Genomic DNA, 17,790 nt, shown 5'->3' with positions numbered 1-17,790 from the left:
CGAATAGCCAAAGTAATTTTGAAGAAGACCAAAGCAGGAGGCATCACAATCCCAGACTTTAGCCTCTACTACAAAGCTGTCATCATCAAGACAGCATGGTATTGGCACAAAAACAGACACATAGACCAATGGAATAGAATAGAAACCCCAGAACTAGACCCACAAACGTATGGCCAACTCATCTTTGACAAAGCAGGAAAGAACATCCAATGGAAAAAAGACAGTCTCTTTAACAAATGGTGCTGGGAGAACTGGACAGCAACATGCAGAAGGTTGAAACTAGACCACTTTCTCACACCATTCACAAAAATAAACTCAAAATGGATAAAGGACCTGAATGTGAGACAGGAAACCATCAAAACCCTAGAGGAGAAAGCAGGAAAAGACCTCTCTGACCTCAGCCGTAGCAATCTCTTACTCGACACATCCCCAAAGGCAAGGGAATTAAAAGCAAAAGTAAATTACTGGGACCTTATGAAGATAAAAAGCTTCTGCACAGCAAAGGAAACAACCAACAAACGAAAAGGCAACCAACGGAATGGGAAAAGATATTTGCAAATGACATATCGGACAAAGGGCTAGTATCCAAAATCTATAAAGAGCTCACCAAACTCCACACCCGAAAAGCAAATAACCCAGTGAAGAAATGGGCAGAAAACATGAATAGACACTTCTCTAAAGAAGACATCCGGATGGCCAACAGGCACATGAAAAGATGTTCAGCGTCACTCCTTATCAGGGAAATACAAATCAAAACCACACTCAGATATCACCTCACGCCAGTCAGAGTGGCCAAAATGAACAAATCAGGAGACTCTAGATGCTGGAGAGGATGTGGAGAAACGGGAACCCTCTTGCACTGTTGGTGGGAATGCAAATTGGTGCAGCCGCTCTGGAAAGCAGTGTGGAGGTTCCTCAGAAAATTAAAAATAGACCTACCCTATGACCCAGCAATAGCACTGCTAGGAATTTATCCAAGGGACACAGGAGTACTGATGCATAGGGGCACTTGTACCCCAATGTTCATAGCAGCACTCTCAACAATAGCCAAATTATGGAAAGAGCCTAAATGTCCATCAACTGATGAATGGATAAAGAAATTGTGGTTTATATACACAATGGAATACTACGTGGCAATGAGAAAAAATGAAATATGGCCTTTTGTAGCAACGTGGATGGAACTGGAGAGTGTGATGCTAAGTGAAATAAGCCATACAGAGAAAGACAGATACCATATGGTTTCACTCTTATGTGGATCCTGAGAAACTTAACAGGAACCCATGGGGGAGGGGAAGGAAAAAAAAAAAAAGAGAGGTTAGAGTGGGAGAGAGCCAAAGCATAAGAGACTGTTGAGAACTGAGAGCAAACTGAGGGTTGATGGGGGGTTGGAGGGAGGAGAGGGTGGGTGATGGGTATTGAGGAGGGCACCTTTTGGGATGAGCACTGGGTGTTGTATGGAAACCAATTTGACAATAAATTTCATATATAAAAAAAAAAAAAAGAATGACTAAAATGAAAAAAAAAAAACAGTGATCATACTAAATACTAAAGAGATCATTCATATATTGCTTGTGAATGCAAAATGGTACAGACACACTGGAAAAGAGTTTGGCAGTTTCTTACAAACCTAAACATATGTTTACCATCATCCTCTTGGGCATTTATCCCTGGGAAATGAAAATACAAAACCTAAAACCCTGTACACAAATGTTCACAGCAGCTTTATTTACAATACAAAATACGGGAAACCTGTCTTTCAATGAGTGAATGAATGGTTGAACAAACTGTGGCACAATGGAACACTACTCAGCAATTTGGAGAAATGAACTACTGATACATATAACAATTAAAAGAGATCTCAAGGGAAATAAGCTTAGTGAAAAAAGTCAATCTCAAAAAGTGTTATTTTTTATGTTAACATGCTCAAATGTCCAAACTATAAAGATGAAGAATAGATAAGAGGTTGCCAAGGGACAAGACAGTGGTAGGTACATGTAGGGGGATGCAGATACAAAGAGGTAGCATTGGGGAGTTTTCTGGTAGTAATAGAACAGTAGTGGCTACATGACGGCATAAAACTGCATGGGACTGTACATACACACACAATATAGATTTTTTTAAGTGCAAACTGAATAAGGTCTGAAACCTAGTTAATGGTAATGTACCAAACCAATTTCCTGATTTTGATAATGAACTAAAGTTACGTAAGATGTCACCACCGGCAGAAGCTGAGTGAAGGGTACACGAGGCTCTGTAGTATTTTTGTAATTTCTTGAATCTAAAATTATTTCAAAAAAATCACAATATATTTATTAGCAAAGAGCAACTTACAAAATAATTCTTTGTAAAAATGGCAATTCTTATAAAAATAAATTTTTAAAAACTATGTGTAATTTATTAAACATGCTTTGTGTAAGTACAGAAAAAAAGCATGGAAGAAAAAAAAGCATGGAAAAGATATATAAGGATATATGCTAAAATGGTTACCTCTGTTTTACTGTCAATCTATGGCAGATGGGGTTAGGAGGGTAGACAGAAGCTTTAAATTTTAAATTTTATATATTTCCATATTGTTTGACCTTTTATAAAAAATAATTTTTTTTTATCTTTTAAAAAAGAGGTCCATCTGACAAGAATGTGAATGCTAGGTTAATAAGTCTAGAGGCTGGAACGTTAGCCAGGTAACTATTTGCTGTTATACTCCAGGCAAAATACAATGAGGGCTTTACTGATATATTGGAAGTTGGAGAATTCTTCAAGGGAAAGAATTAAAAATAACCCTGAGGTTTCTAGGTGCAGCTACTGGGTGACACTAGTGCCCCCATTAAACCCAGACTGGAAATAGTGAAGGACTGAGTTGAATAAAGGATGAAGGGAGAACAGCTAGAATAGAGAAGGACAGAAGAACGTTCAGTGTGAGGGATGTCTGAAGTTCCACTGAGACATCCAAGCGGAAATGTTCAGCAGGGGGATGGGTATACAGACCTTCATTCAGAATAAAACTGAGATTTATCAGGAAAGAGGTGGCTGTTGAAGTTAGAGGAACAGGCAGAGGAACATTCAGCAAAGGAGATGGTAAAGGAATGATCTAACAGATAGGAGGAATATAAAGGCTAAAAGTTATGAAGTCAATGATTATAATACACGGGGTGCCTGGGTGGCTCAGTTGGTTAAGTGTCCGATTTCGGCTCACATCATGATCTTGTAGTTCACGAGTTTGAGCCCCGCGTCGGGCTCTGTGCTGACAGCTTGGAGCCTGGAGCCTGCTTCAGATTCTGTGTCTCCCTCTCTCTCTGCCTCTCCCCCGCTCATACTGTCTCTCTCTCGATCTCTCTCAAAAATAAATAAAACATTTTTAAAAAGTTACGAAGCCAATGATTATAATACAGTTTCAAGAAAGGAATGATCAGTGATGTCCAATACTGGGGTGACGCCAAGAAAACGACTAAAAAGTGCCAGCTGTATCTGGCAATCATGTGATCCTATTCACTTGGTATGTTGGACAGGCAGAAGCCAGGTTAAAGCTGAATGAGGCATGAATGGTAGGTAAAGAAAAGGAGAGAAACGTTACGTACTCATTAAAAAAAAGTGATCATGCTACACAACATGGATGAACCTTGATGAAATAAGCCAGACACAAAAGGGCAAGTATTCTATGTACTGATTTACCTTACATGAAGTACCTGGAAGAGGCAAATTCACAGATAGAAAGTAGAACAGAAGTTGCCAAGGGCTGAGAGAAGGGGAGAACAGGATTATTGTTTAATGGATATAGAGTTTCTGTTTGGGATGATGAAAAAGTTCTGGAAACGGGTAGCAGTGATGGTTGCACGACATTTTGAACATACTTAATGCCACTGAACTGTACATCTAAAAATGGTTTAAAAGGCAAGATTTTTATGTTGTGTACATTTTACCACAATAAAAACAAAAACAAAAACCAAAAACAAAACCGAAGTCTGGCTGTGAAGAAGAGGAAGAGCAAGAAAGGCAGCAAGAGGCTGAAGCAGGGTTGAGAGTGATTTTATTCTCTTCAATGATGTGAGAGACTTAACCTTCACATAGGAATATTTATATCTTGCCCCAATCTAAGGAAGGTCATTGACAGATAAAAAAGAACCTTTTTATTTATTACTGGCCAAACTTTACAGAGTAGTCTCATAGGACAGACTTAGAAACTAGTATATGGAAATATAAATACTAAGCATTGTATTAACCTATGAATAATACCGAATCATCTACTCATATTCAAACTGACTGAAAACTTCAGAATTAATAAGCAGATAGGGGAAAAACAGCATATGTACAATAGCAGCAAAACTTTTAAATTGCCTAGGAATAAACTTAACAACAACAAAAAGATGCTCAATAGCAACAAAAACTATAAAATATATGTGTGGGAATAAATTAAAGATACCTAGAAATTATCCAAAGAAAACTAGAAGCCTTTGTTGAGGGAGTAAAAAGAATGTGAATAAATGAAGAAACAGAAATGTATTATAAAGATACACACGCTCTCCAACTTAATCCATACATTAAATAAGATTTCAATACTATTTATTTACTTGGGGTCAAGTTAGAATCTAACAAAAATTATCTTGGAGTTTCTATAATAATTGAGCCAAGAAAGACAAGGAATTTAAAATTATAAAGTCTGAGTGATGATCACAGTGATACTATCTGGTGTAATAGTGCAGATTAGACAAACAAATAAAAGACAATAGAAAATCTCCAAATAGGTTCAAGAATACATAAGAATTCAGCATATGATAAAGGTATCATTTCATTTAGTAGGAAAGGATAGACTATTCCATAAATAGAACTTAGGACCCTTTGGCTAATCATGTGGAAGAGAAGGTAAGTTAGATATTTACCTTATACCATAGAATCTATTTTTTTAAGTCAATAAACATTCAAAAATTTAAAATATGATATGTATTAGAAGAGAATACAGTTGGGTATCTTAGGGGTAGGGGAGATCTTTTAAACAAGTGTAACCAAAGATAAAAATCCTGAAGGAAAAGACTGAAAAATATAACTACATAAAAATGAAGTTTCTCATTTTCTCTGGGTACATACCTAGTAGTGGAATTACTGGATCATATGATAATTCTATTTTCATTTTTTGAGGAAACCCCATTACTGTTTCCACAATGACTGCACCAATTTGCATTCCCACCAACAGTGCATGAAGGTTCCTTTTCCTCCGTATCCTCACCAACACACTTGATATTTTTTATGTTTTTGATTTTAGATATTCTGACATGTGTAAGGTGATATTTCATTGTGGTTTTGATTTGCATTTCCATCAGGGAAACATCAGGTTTAGTAATGTGTCTTTTCATGTGTCTATTGACCCCAAAGAAAATGAAAACACGAATTTGAAAAGATACATGCACCCCTATGTTTATTGCAGCATTATTTAGAATAGCCAAGATATGGAAGCAACCCAAGTGTCCATCCATAGGTAGATAAATGAGACGGTAGTATATAGATACAATGGAATAGTATTCAGCCCTCGAAAAGAGTGAAATCCTGACATTTGAAACGACATGTACGGCACTAGAGAGTATAATGCTAAGGCAAACAAGTCAGTCAGGGAAAGACAAACATCATATGATTTCACTCATATGTGGAATTTAAGAAACAAAAGAACAAAGAAAAAACACACAAACAAACAGACTCTTAAATACAGAGAGCAAACTGGTGGTCGCCAGAGGAGAGGGGTTTGGGGATGGAGTGATGGGGATTACAGAGCACACTTATCTTGATAAGCCCTAAGAATGTATGGAACTGTTTGAATCATATTGTATACCTGAAACTAATATAACACTGTATATTAATTACACATCAATTTAAAAAAGTTACTCTATGTCAGAAAACACCACAAACAAAATTAAAAGACCTTCCAGATGGAAGAACTGCTAGTGGCCTGCTATGAAACTACTGTTTTCAAACACTGACCAACAGGAAGTGTGGGACTATGATCGCTGGGAGAAGCGAAATAAAGGAGGTGGGCTCTATAATTGGCTGTGGCTTTCTACTTTCTACCCACGCAAGGCACAGCAGTCTCACAAGGCGACAGAGACGAATATTGGTTTCTGAGGCGAAGACAGCTGGAAACTGCAGGGTAGAACCAGAGAGGAGGGAGCTCCACAGAAAAATAAGTTAAGATCTGCAAAGAGGCTCCCTTGAGTCTTTGGTTGAATACTAACCTCCACATGTATAGGATGAGATTCCACAAAGGGTCCTATAAACAGAACTATCAGAGCTCACACAGGGTTGGGAGTTAAACAAAAGTAGAAAGAAAACCTTCCCAGGTGTTTGCGGGTTTTTGTTTTTGTTTTTGTTTTTTGTAAAGTTATCTTGTATCTTATCTAGGTTGTAGGATCCCACTGAGCATTCTAAAACTTCAGGGTCTCAGGTTTTAGGACACAGGATCTACTTATCCTAGGCCTACCCTGAAGGTGGCTTCTCATCAGAGTTGATTTTTGGTTTGGAGAGCACTAGAGGAGTAACTTGCTAGGAAATTCTTTGGGAAAAGAAATATCATGAATAGCTTGGCATCACCTACTGGAACAGACTATGCAGTTCACTTCAAATTCAACCGAACACTAAGTACTAACACCTCTATCAACAACTTAGGACCTTACAGTTTTATACAAGTTTGGGTTGTGTTTCTCAGAAGGGATTTCTTTTTTTTAATGTTTATTTTTGAGAGAGAACGTGCATGTGTACGTGTGTGCATGCAAGTGGGGGAGGGGCAGAGAGAGGGAGACACAGAATCCGAAGCAGGATCCAGGCTCCGAGCTGTCAGCACAGAGCCCGACACAGGGCCCGAACTCATGAGCTATGAGATTATGACCTGAGTCAAAATTGGACGCTCAACCGGCTAAGCCTCCCAGGTGCCCCCAGAAGGGATTTCTTGATCTACATGCCCCTCTTCTTTCACAGACATGGAGTGCTGTATGCCTTCTGAGACTACCACAAATAGCTCCAATCCCAAGTTTTGGGTTTCCCTGATTATTAATACTCTTTTCAAATATTACTTGAACAGAAAGAGAGGCTCTGAGGTTGATTCAGTACCTACATGGCACGTGGAAGGCCTAAGGGCTTAATCTCTATTATTAGGGTGTAGTCCATCACCACTGCTTAACTACTAGACAGTCCTCTGACATGTCCTGTACCCTTCCAGGTACAGTTTTATATGTAGTGTTACTTGTCCCCTAATAACCCTAACCTCAGCGTGGCTATATACCTTATATACACATATTATACACACACACACACACGATAATATAGGATAAGGTGGGGGCGCCTGGGTGGCGCAGTCGGTTGAGCGTCCGACTTCAGCCAGGTCACGATCTCGCGGTCCGGGAGTTCGAGCCCCGCGTCAGGCTCTGGGCTGATGGCTCAGAGCCTGGAGCCTGTTTCCGATTCTGTGTCTCCCTCTCTCTCTGCCCCTCCCCCGTTCATGCTCTGTCTCTCTCTGTCCCCCAAAAAATAAATAAACGTTGAAAAAAAATATATTTAAAAAAAATATATAGGATAAGGTGATAAAGTTATATAAAATGCTACAAAAATATGCTTATATGTAGTGTGATATTATGTGTGAAGAATCTGAATGGAAAGAGTCAAGATAATGTTAACTAGATATACCATTCTACTAACCGTGGTTAGTAAATTTTTTAGGGAATAGACCCTCATGGACTCTATTACTATTAATTAAAAACAGAAGCATGTTGAAATCATACCAAACCAACAAAATTTTAAATAAAAGTATTATTTGGTGTATGGTACCGGATAGTAGGAAACACCTCGTAAGTGGTCTTCAACTAGATGACTGATGTCCTTTTAGTACAAAAGATGTCGCATTTTGTATCACATGACACCACTAACCCTCACAGCCCTACTCGGAAGATTCTTATACTCTTATCCATTGGTTTCAGAGGGGGAAAAGTCAGCCTTCTAGACTGTTCACTACTGCTGCCAAATCCTTATTTACTCCCCCATGGGAAAAAAATCTCCCCTATTTTAAGACTTGTTCTCTACTATGCCAGAGGTTGAAAACCAGCTGTCTTGGAGCCAGACTTGGCCTACAAATAGATGTTTTTGTTTGGCCCAGAGAATTTTTTTAAAACAATTTTAAATTATTTGAAAATACATAAAAATTGGGAAATGTCGCACACAAAAATCTACATTTTCAGCTTCTCTTGAAAAATTAAGATTACCTAGCAACATTGTATTATATGCTCATTTCCTTAGGACAACAATCAAATGAAGTACATGCCTCTTTAGATGGAATATGTACTCTTTTAGTTCACTACAATCCACACCTGGCCTACTGCACTCATTTACATTACTTGCCTGACCCCTGCAGGCCACCTGAGTTTGAGAGCTCTACTCACCATCACAAACTCACTCACATTCACCAAGGACCTACACACCTGACAGCAGAGTCTTCCTCTTGGCTCCAAATCCTTCCCCATCATGGTAGGTTACTCTAATGTCCTCATGTACTATCCATCCAAAATCCTTGTAAATTTCATGCCAAAGGTTTGCACCTCCACTCTAGCCAAACATATCCAAGGCTATATACAGAATGCTATCTTTACTGAAAACAGATTCACTTCTGAAAGTTTCAATTCCAATATCCCACTTTCTTATCACAGCCTTTTATCTGTCCAGTTTTTTTATTCTCTCTGACCTCAAGGACACTTATAAGCTCATTAATTCCTATTTTCCAATCTATCAAGCCTCTCTTGGCTTTAGTTTCCTCCCTCATCAGCTCCCGTGCTTTAAAAAATAAGGTAATTGAGCCTGGGTGGCTCGGTTGGTTGGGCATCCAACTTGGTTCCAGCTCAGGGCATTATCTCACCGTTTTGTGGGTTTGGGCCCCACATTGGGCTCTGTGCTGGCAGTGCAGAGCCAGCTTGGGATTCTCTCTCTCTCTCTCTCTCTCTGTTCCTCCCCCACCAAAATAAATAAACTTAAAAATTAGAAAAAATAAAAAATAAGGTAACATGTATATAATATATCTCCCTTCATCAGTAATTGTACTTGAAGATAGATGTAGGGGGATGATATAAAATAATTTGGTAAGAAATGTGAATGAAATATGTGAAAACAGATAAGTCAAATGCAAAATCTGATTAACTTTTAAAGATAAAACATAATAAATCTGCTGCTATAAAGGGTCTTCTGGTGACAAAGTTTGAGAAGCTCGAACTTCAACTTTTTTTTCCTTGCTGACACCTTCAGTTCCCAATCTTTCCAACACATCTAGAAAAAAAAATCTGAATCCTGAATCAAATCTATCATCTGCCTTCCCAGTTCCCCAACAATTACACAACTGTGCCAACTGCTGCTACTATAAAAATGAATGGTCTCCAACATCAGCTGGACCCTTGAAGGCTCCTCAACAGTTCTAAAATGTCCCTAGTCAGCTACTTTTCAAGTTTCCTACAACAGATGATTCAAACCCTTATCAACACTTCTCTTCAAATTCCTTCTCCCATCACTTCACCCACTGTCAGCAGACGACCCTGTTTCCTACTTAGTAGAAAAAATAAGAGGCTACTGGGCAGAAACTTTCTCAATGTGTATCTTCCCACCTTCTATAAGGACCTCCTGTCATATCCTTTTCTTTTTTTTTCACCTATACAAAGGTCCCTTGTCCAAATGTTTTCATCCCCTTCCACATACTGATTAGTCTTCCCTCTTCCCTTCATAGGCAAATTTCTGTTTCTATTTCCTCACTTTCCATTCATTCATATCCTCTGCAGTCTGGCTTTGATTCTACCACCTCACTGAAACAACTCTCCTAACAACCACCCTCTTTGGTCTTCTCTGTAGCACCTGACCTGTTGGCCATTCTCCTCCTCTTGGGTTTCCAGGTCTTTAGTCTCTTCTGTTTTTCCTTCTTTGATTCTGGCCACTCCCCAGTATTCTCTACCTGATCCCTTAAAGGCTGGAACTTGTCAAGTCTCTTCTCCTCCTACATTTTCCCTCAACTAAACAATGGCTCTTAACTTTTCTGGGTCACATACAACTTTAGTAATCTGATAAAACTATGGTTTTTCTACCTGGAAAAAAAATACAACCATATTTTACATACAGCATCAGAGGGGTTCAAGGAATATACTGTAGTCCCTATTTGAGCTCCATCTACTTATACTTTCATATGCCGCTCTGAAAAAATATCCATATTTACAGTAATGACTTCCCTTGTGAGCTTCAGACATGTATATAGCTAACTACTACTAAGTCTTCACTTGGATGCTCTTCCTCAATACAACACACCCCAAACTGAACTCGACCACTTTTTCTCCCAAACCGCTCCTCCTTTATTTCCTATATTAAGTCACTGGCACCACCATAACTGGTCAGGTCAGAATTCTAGATGTCATCTGATTTATCCAACCTTCCAAAAGTGGAATTTTTTTTTTTATTACAAAGTATTGTGTGCTCAATTACAAAAATTCAAACATCTGTGACGCCTGGGTGGTTCAGTCAGTTAAGCATCTGACTTTGGTTCAGGTCATGATCTCATAGTTCGTGAATTCTAGCCTCGCATCAGTCTCTGCACAAGTACAGAGCCTGCTTGGGATTCTCTCTCTCCCCACCTCTTTCTCTGCCTCTCTCTGACTTGTGCGCATGCTGGCTCTCTCTCTGGATAAATAAACTCTAAAAAAACAAAAAACAAAAAACTTCAAACGTCTAAGCACAAACACGCACAAAGTGAAAATTATCCTCCATCTCTCCCTTTAGTAATTCTATTCTTTTTTTTAAATGTTTTTCGCTATTTTTATTTATGTTTGAGAGACAGACAGAGCGTAAACGGGGAGGGACAGAGAGAAAGGGAGACACAGACAAAGCAGGTTCCAGGCTCTGAGCTGTCAGCACAGAGCCTGACACAGGGCTCAAATCCATGGACCATGAGATCACAAACTGAGCCGAAGTCGGACGCTTAACCGACTGAGCCACCCAGGCACCCCTAGTAATTCTATTCTATGGCAACAAACAAGCTAAATAGTGACTGATTCCTTTAGATGAGTATGTGCTCTCCGGTTCATTGGTTGCTTTTGAGCCCATTTCATTCATACTTATCTCGCCTTTATAAGATCTGAATTTGCAACCTCTTCTGTATATACTGTCAAGTTACCTATTTTTCAACAATACATCTTGAATACATTTTCATATCAGCATATACAAATATACCTTATTAGCTAATCTACCATTTTGATAGCTAAACAGTACTCCACCATATACAGGTACCGTCATTTACTTCACTGATTTCCTACTGTTAGAAAACCAAAGAGCTCCCATGTTTTTGCAATTACAGTTGACTCTTGAACACAGGGGTTAGAGGTGCCTATATCCTGTGCAATCAAAAATCTGCTTATAACTTCTGACTCCCCAAAGACTTAACTACCGATGACTGAAAAACTTACTGATAACATTAACAGTTGATTAACATATGCTTTGTATGTCATATGTATTATATAATGTATTCTTACAATAAAGTAAGCTGCAGAAAAGACAATGCTACTAAGAAAATCATAAGGGTATTATGCTAAGTGAATCAGTCAGAGAAGACAGGTATCACATGATTTCACTCATATGTGGACTTTGAGAAACTTAACAGATGAACACAGGAGAAGGGAAGGAAAAATAAGATAAAAAGAGAGAGGGAGGCAAACCATAAGAGACCCTTAAAGAGAACAAACTGAGGGTTGATGCGGGTGGGGAAAATGGGTGACGGGCATTGAGGGCACTTGTTGGTATGAGCACTGGATGTCTTATGTAACAGATGAATCACTGGGTTCTACTCCTGAAACCATGACTACACTGTATGTTAACTAACTTGGGAATAAATTTTTAAAAATCATAAGGAAAATACATTTAGAATACTCTACTGTAAAAAAATCTGTGTATAAGTGAACCTGCACAGTTCAAATTGATGTTGTTCAAGGGTCAACTGGATGATGTTGCAATTATAAATATATGTGTATCTATACACATGCCTTTGCAAACCTGTGTGTGGAGCATTCCCTAGAGGTGAAACTGATCAAAGGCGATGAACATTTACAGTCCTTTAAAAAGTTTGTATCCATTTCTGTTTTCACCCAAGAGCAAATGAGCACTTGGCAACATCCTGAATTCTCCCTGCCCTTTACCCAACATCCCCAACTTCCAACCACTTATGAAGATATCAATTCTACCTCCACAATATCTCTACAATCTGTCCCCACCTTTCCATTCTTATGGCTACTTATCATGGCTCAAGCCCTCAATATTTTTAACTTGGACTATTGTCAACAGTTTCTCTATGGGTCTCTATATCTAATTCCCCTCCTATCTGTTCTTTAGATAGCTTCTAGAATGATCTTGCTAAAATATCTGCTATGATCCTCTTTCCTTTTTAAAAGCTTAATGTGACACACCAGGCCTTTTGTGATTTGGCCCCATCTATCTTGAAAAACTCCTCTCTTACCAAAAGTAGCTCCTAGTCTTTACCCTAGCCAAACTCAACTATTTGCACTTCTCTATCCAAGGCACTCTCACCTACTTTTCTGTTTGTGCTCTCTTCCTGGAACTTCTTCCCCACCCTTCTCTACCTGACTATTCAGCTTGGCACAGGAGGAGAGGTGCTGAATATTTAATTAGCTACTATAATCATCATCCCTGAAAATTCAAAAACCTCTAGGAAGAGTTTCCTGCCTTTTCATACTAGTAGAAAACTTGGAAAACATACAAAAGATGAAAACAAAGAAAATCCTAATCCTACATCTCAGAAATAACCACTATTAACACATTTGATGTGTTTCCTTCCAGTTTTTCCTATATATATGCACTTTTTTAAAAGTGTAACTGAGATGAAATAAGTTTTGTGCTCTGCTTTTCTCACTTAACATTGTAAGCACTTTTGTCTTTAATTTCTTTTAAAAAAGAGTTCTCAATCTTTATATAATAACCCATCATACTGATGGCACAATAACTAATCATTCCCTCTACATTAACCATTCAGGTTATTTCTCTTTAATATAAATAACACAATCAGGAATATCTTTGTCTACAGCTCTGATTAGGGCAGGTTGTTATACCATGTTGTGTATGCCATGCATGTACATTAAACACTTACATGCATTATTTTATTTAACCCTCTCAACAGCCCTCTGAGGAAGGTACCATTATTATTCCCATTTTACAGATGGGAAAGCAAAGGCTCAACAGCCCTCTGAGGAAGGTACCATTATTATTCCCATTTTACAGATGGGAAAGCAAAGGCTAAGTTACTTACCCAAAGTCACACTGCTATTAAATGGTGGGACCAATATTCAAACTCAAGCATACTTGATTATAAAGTCTGCTCTCTTAACTATTTTTTAGTCTCTAAATGCTGCCAAAGAGCTTTCCAGAAATGTCTTACAAGCTTATACTGCCAACAGCAGTATGTGAGGGTACCCGCCTCACTAGCATTGAATACTTGCATTAAACAAAATTGAGGGGTGCCTGGGTGGCTCAGTTGGAGTTGGTTGAGTGTCCCACTCTCGATTTCAGCTCAGGTTATGACCTCACAGTTTGAGATCCAGCCCCATGTCGGGCTCTGTGCTGACAGTGCAGAGCCTGCTTGAGATTCCCTCTCTCTCTGTCTCTCTGCCTCTCCCCTGCTCATGTGCACATGCTCTCTCTCTCAAAACAAATAACTAAACAAACATTAAAAAAAAATTGAGCTAATCGAATAGGTGGAAAAAAGGTACCTCCCTCTGTTTCAATTTGTATTTCTTTGATTACTGGGTGCAACTGAATATTCATGTTCATTAGCTATTTAATGTCAGTGTTCTGTGATCTGTCCATCTGCCCTCTGTTCATTTGTCACTTAGCATCTTCTGGGTTTTTCTTTTTGCCTTACATAAACTCCTTTTAAAATCTGCCTTATATCTTAAGTTAGCCATCATCAAGGCCACAGAGGCTTTCTAGAACACTCTTGCTTATCACTTATTACAATCATTTTTAGACATCTGTGAACCTAAACACTTCTTTTTTACCAGAATTATGGCTGATGAGCTTTAAGCGTTTTTAGAAGACAATAATGGAGAGATAACTAACCTGACAAAAGGCATTTCCACTCCGATTTCCAATGAGCACAAGGGAGAAAGTTGATTCTTTTAAACCAACCCAGATGGAACAAAAATAGAAGGATCATGTCCTACCACTTCACTTAATAATATACATACAGGTTCTGGTCAAGTATAGCTCTCTGAACTCACCCTGTTCTCTCATTCCTCCCTGGTATTGAACATTCTCTTCTCTATGCCCATTTTCTCATCTCTCTGGTTGTCCCTTCCTTCGACCTCCCGCCTTCAATTCTCTGTCCCTCCTATCTAGCAAATGTACAGCCACACTAGTTAGGCTGCTGAATACTGCTGCAGCAAAGTCACACAGTCATGTGGATTTTTCAGTTCAAACCTCAGTATGCTAGGTAATTCTCTCAAACGCCCTTAGCTTCCTCTTCTTTTTTGCTTAAGGAGTTATAGGAGATCATCATTTCACTGCTTAATTCTTCAATGTCTTTCCATTTAAGGTAAAGTAAAATCTCTTTAGGGGCACCTCGGTGGCTCAGTCGGTTCAGCATCTGACTCTTGGTTTCGGCTCAGGTCATGATCTCAGTTTGTGAGTTCAAGCCCTACATCTGGCTCTGTGCTGGCAACATGGAGCCTGCTTGGGATTCTCTCTCTGTCCTTCTCTCTCTGCCCCTCCCCTGCTCTCTCTGTCTCTCAAAAATAAATAAATAAAAACTTAAAAAAAAAAATTCTTAAGTGTGACATATGGCACACACAAGGCTCTCTAGGATTTGATTCCTAGAGACTTCTACATAAAACCAGTCATTCACCAACATGCACAGGTGACTGCAACCCCAACAATTTGTCTCTTAAGCCCATTTAATATAATTTCAGGCCTCTGTGTCTTTACATACTACTGTTCTCTGCCTGGAATGTTTTCTCCTCCACATTCTTTGCTTAGTGAACTCTACTGATCCTTTAGAAATCAGCTTAAGAAAACTCTTTTCCAGAAAGTTTCCTCTAATCATACTCTTGGTGTAGATATCCTGTCTGTGTCTCTTTGGCACTCTGTGCATACATCTAGCATAATATTTAGCTTCTATAAATTTTCTTTTTTGTTGCCCCAACTAAACTCTAATCAATGTGGGGGCAGGAATCATGCCTAAGTTGATTTTATATTTGTGGCATCTATCAGTGCCAGCACATATTAGGTGCTTAATCAATGTTTACTTAACAAGCAAGTCATTTGAAAATCTTTATTAGCTTATCTATAAAGCCTTTTCTAACGCTTAGACAAAGGTGTTCGTTTTGCTCCTCTAGTGTGCTTTGTAGTCTTTCTAATACAGACCTTATCGACCTGCATTTTAACAGTCTCCATCACTTGGATTGTCTTTCCTACCAGATTAAGTAGTCAGCACAGAAGTAAGTGACTAGCGGGCCCCCGGGTGGCTCAGTTGGTTGAGTGCCCAACTTCAGCTCAGGTCACCATCTTGAAGTTTGTGGGTTTGAGCCCCACGTTGGGCTCTGTGCTGACAGCTCAGAGCCTGGCTCCTGATTCAGATTCTGTGTCTCCTTCTCTCTCTGCCCCTCCCCCATTTGCAGTCTGTCTCTCTCTCAAAAATAAATAAATGTTAAAAAAATTAATAAAGAAAAAGAAGTAACTAGCTTGACTTATATTATCAGGTCATGTACTGACCAAAAACTCTATGCTCTAAGGAAGCTCACTATGGCCTCCAGTCATACATTTCCTTAAGCTCCATCTAAGGGACTAGGGCATAGGTGAATTTTCCTATCTCTTGGAAAGCAGTGATGGCTCAAAGCCCAAAGTAATATCCTTTTAATTTTTATTCTCTTTTCATGTTTCTGTGCTTTCCAAAGTTTAAAAATAAATGTACCTTGCTTTTTCATTAAAAGTTATTAGCAGACTTTATAAAACACATTGAAATATGTGCCTGCTTAAAAAAAAAAGGAGAGTAAGTCAGTTGACTAAGTCTGCTATCACTGTTCAAGGCTAATTAATTGTTCATACAATTAAATTTTAATAATGCTAACTAAAACTGGATGGATAGATAGATGGAAAGAAATTTAAAAAAGGACAAATACCCACCATTATACTTAACACTGTTGGCCAGAATAAGGTTGACATCATCGAGAAAGCTTTCCCGACTCTGGTACTTATGCTTGGAGATATTCTGTGATTAAAAGAACCAGGGACTCAGATTCATGTACAAAGTTACTTGATTCTAAAAACACATTTTAGATCAAATCACTCACCTTACGTATAGTCTCTAAATCCATTGGACTGACAATCACTTTGTAATAATCTGGAACAAACTTCTTATTAACTGGGTGATGAAATGGCCAAGACTAGAAAACACAAAGCATAAGAAATGAAATGGAAACCATTCTTTATACCAGAGACTCTCAACCTTCATTGGGTCACACATTTGCCTAACGCTCCAACAAAAGCTATGAACCACTTTTCCCAGAAAGACACACATTCACACAAAACTCCGTATATAATTTAAGGGGTTCTTGGATTTCTTTAAGGATTACTATGCCCTGATAGTGTAAGAACTTTTGTTCTATACTCACAGTTAAAACTTCTTATTCCCTACTCCCCTCCAGAAGTTTTATAGCATTAACACATATATAACATGTGCCCACAACACAAAAGGAGATTGAGTTCAGAACTCCTAAGGGAGAATCATTACCAAATGATTCTCATACAGTCAACGTGGTAGCCCTGCCATAAAGTTGCAAAAGACAAAACAAACAAACACAAGACAATAAACAGCGGATAATTAATAAACTGTCATTTGTCAAGAAGCACCTTTCAATTCAAAGACTCCCATTAGCTGGCATCCTGATTTCTCTCCAGGGCTATTTGGGAGCTTTCAAATACTGAATGTCAGTAACAGGAAGAGAAAATCTCTCTATACCTGCAGATTCCTGGCCTCTGATTTTATTTATTTATTTATTATTATTTTTTTTAATGTTTATTTATTTTTGATAGAGACAGAGACAGAATGCGACTGGGTTAGGGACAGAGAGAGAGGGAGACACAGAAGCAGAAGCAGGCTCCAGGCTCTGAGCTGTCAGCACAGAGCCCGATGCGGGGCTCGAACTCACAAACCGTGAGATCATGACCTGAGCCGAAGTCGGACGCTCAACCGACTGAGCCACCCAGGCGCCCCTCCTGGCCTCTGATTTTAATGATAAAGCACTCATACAGCAAAAAGGTCAGTTTTTTAAATTATACGCGTTTGAATTTATAAACACTACCTTGCAGACTCCCCAACATACATAAACATACATCCTCCTGCCCCTTCCTTCTGTACTATCTTCACAATATTTAGCACAGAGACCACTTACATCTGGAACTGCCATCATCTTCTGGGTGACAATGTTATCCAGAATGAAAGAAAATGCCACTTGGTCATCATCATCCAGCAAGGGGTTGATAGCTTTCTCTAAACGAGCCAATTTGTCTTCTTTCTGATATGAAACAAAGCAAAGGAAAAACAGGTTTCCTTGAGGTATAATCACCACAGAAAATTATGGATAATTTATGGTTCAGTCACCTACTGCCCTTGCCCAAAAAAAACCTAACTTTATTTTATTTATTTATTTATTCACTTATTTATTCATTTAATATAATTTATTGTCAAACTGGCTTCCATACAACACCCAGTGCTCATCCCAACAGGTGCCCTCCTCAATG

The 17,790-nt window shown here is 38.7% G+C and overlaps 1 protein-coding gene across 10 annotated transcripts in view; it reads right to left on the bottom strand.

The window, feature by feature from the left end:
* TAF1 (TATA-box binding protein associated factor 1) overlaps positions 1-17,790 on the bottom strand; it is a 90,927-nt gene that overhangs the window by 31,461 nt on the left and 41,676 nt on the right. For all 10 annotated transcript variants that reach the window (XR_005787996.1, XR_005787997.1, XM_040467731.1 and 7 more), the window contains exons 30-32: positions 17,442-17,564; positions 16,341-16,433; positions 16,174-16,258 (exon numbers count right to left, since the gene is read on the bottom strand). Coding sequence is in view for 8 of the 10 variants with exons in the window: in XM_040467731.1 (XP_040323665.1) it covers positions 16,174-16,258; positions 16,341-16,433; positions 17,442-17,564 (301 nt within the window). In the remaining 2 variants the exon portion in view is untranslated. The remainder of the gene's footprint in view (positions 1-16,173; positions 16,259-16,340; positions 16,434-17,441; positions 17,565-17,790) is intronic.

Source organism: Herpailurus yagouaroundi, unplaced genomic scaffold, assembly GCF_014898765.1.
Source record: "Herpailurus yagouaroundi ecotype Mexico unplaced genomic scaffold, PumYag 67569, whole genome shotgun sequence".
Classification (NCBI taxonomy): domain Eukaryota; kingdom Metazoa; phylum Chordata; class Mammalia; order Carnivora; family Felidae; genus Herpailurus; species Herpailurus yagouaroundi.
Note: the sequence above shows the minus strand (reverse complement) of the source record. Positions and strands in the feature narration are given on the sequence as shown.